This window comes from Geospiza fortis, unplaced genomic scaffold (assembly GCF_000277835.1).
Source record: "Geospiza fortis unplaced genomic scaffold, GeoFor_1.0 scaffold252, whole genome shotgun sequence".
Lineage (NCBI taxonomy): Eukaryota > Metazoa > Chordata > Aves > Passeriformes > Thraupidae > Geospiza > Geospiza fortis.
Genome location: NW_005054616.1, coordinates 257,050 through 257,814, shown reverse-complemented (window position 1 = coordinate 257,814; position 765 = coordinate 257,050). Strand labels below are relative to the sequence as shown.

The 765-nt window shown below is 60.1% G+C and overlaps 1 protein-coding gene across 1 annotated transcript in view; it reads right to left on the bottom strand.

Annotated features, from left to right (window-relative positions):
* KCNV1 (potassium voltage-gated channel modifier subfamily V member 1) overlaps window positions 1-470 on the bottom strand; it is an 11,146-nt gene extending 10,676 nt beyond the window's left edge. Inside the window, exon 1 of the mRNA XM_005430298.2 lies at window positions 5-470. Within this exon, the coding sequence (XP_005430355.1) occupies window positions 5-446 (442 nt within the window). The 5' untranslated portion in view covers window positions 447-470. The remainder of the gene's footprint in view (window positions 1-4) is intronic.
* Between the last annotated feature and the right edge of the window lie 295 nt (window positions 471-765).

Sequence of the window (765 nt, the reverse complement as noted above, 5' to 3'; positions counted from 1 at the left end):
AAACCCCAGTATTGGATCTCTTGCAGGAAAGAGAGTGCACACAGCTGCTCCATCACATGCAGCCTCCCTGTCTGATAGTAATTCAGGATGTAGTGAAATGCCTGTGAGCTCCGGTCAAAGAAATACTCATTCTCCACAAGGTTGGCATCATCACAAAGCTCAAGGAGGCCAGAAGCCACATCCCGGGCAGCAGAGACCACTACTGCCAGTTTGCCAAGACGGGTGTCAGGGTAGCAAGACAAAGTTTGCTGGGACATCACAAAGCGGCTGCCTCCTACATTGATAGTAAAGCAGTCCAGAGAGGGAATGACCTTCTGGAGCAGGGGCCCCTGCTCTTCCTCACTAGAGAAAACACTGGACTCCAGCGAACCCAGGGATGTGCTACTCCCTGGTTCCTCCAAGGATGCTTGGGAAGAAAGCGACATGCAGCAGGGAGGCGACTTCATCCTGTAGCTGCCAGCAGCAGCCCACACTCTCCAGGATCAAAATCACAACACGGCTGCAGAGAAGGCTGCCCCGCCAGGCTCGGAATGTTGCCTCTGGCTACCGTCCCAGGGACACCGCACCGTCCCCGCTGCCTCCGGGCGGTGCCTGGAGCTGGGCGGAGGTCAGGCGGGCGCTGCACAGCCCAGCGCCGCCCGCACTCGCGAGGATGCTGAAGAGCCACGGTACCTGAGGCGGCGTCACCTCGTGCTGTCCGCGCCGGCACCATCCGCCCGCGACGGCCCCTCCGCTTCAGCGCTCATCTCCAGCCGCTGGGGCGGG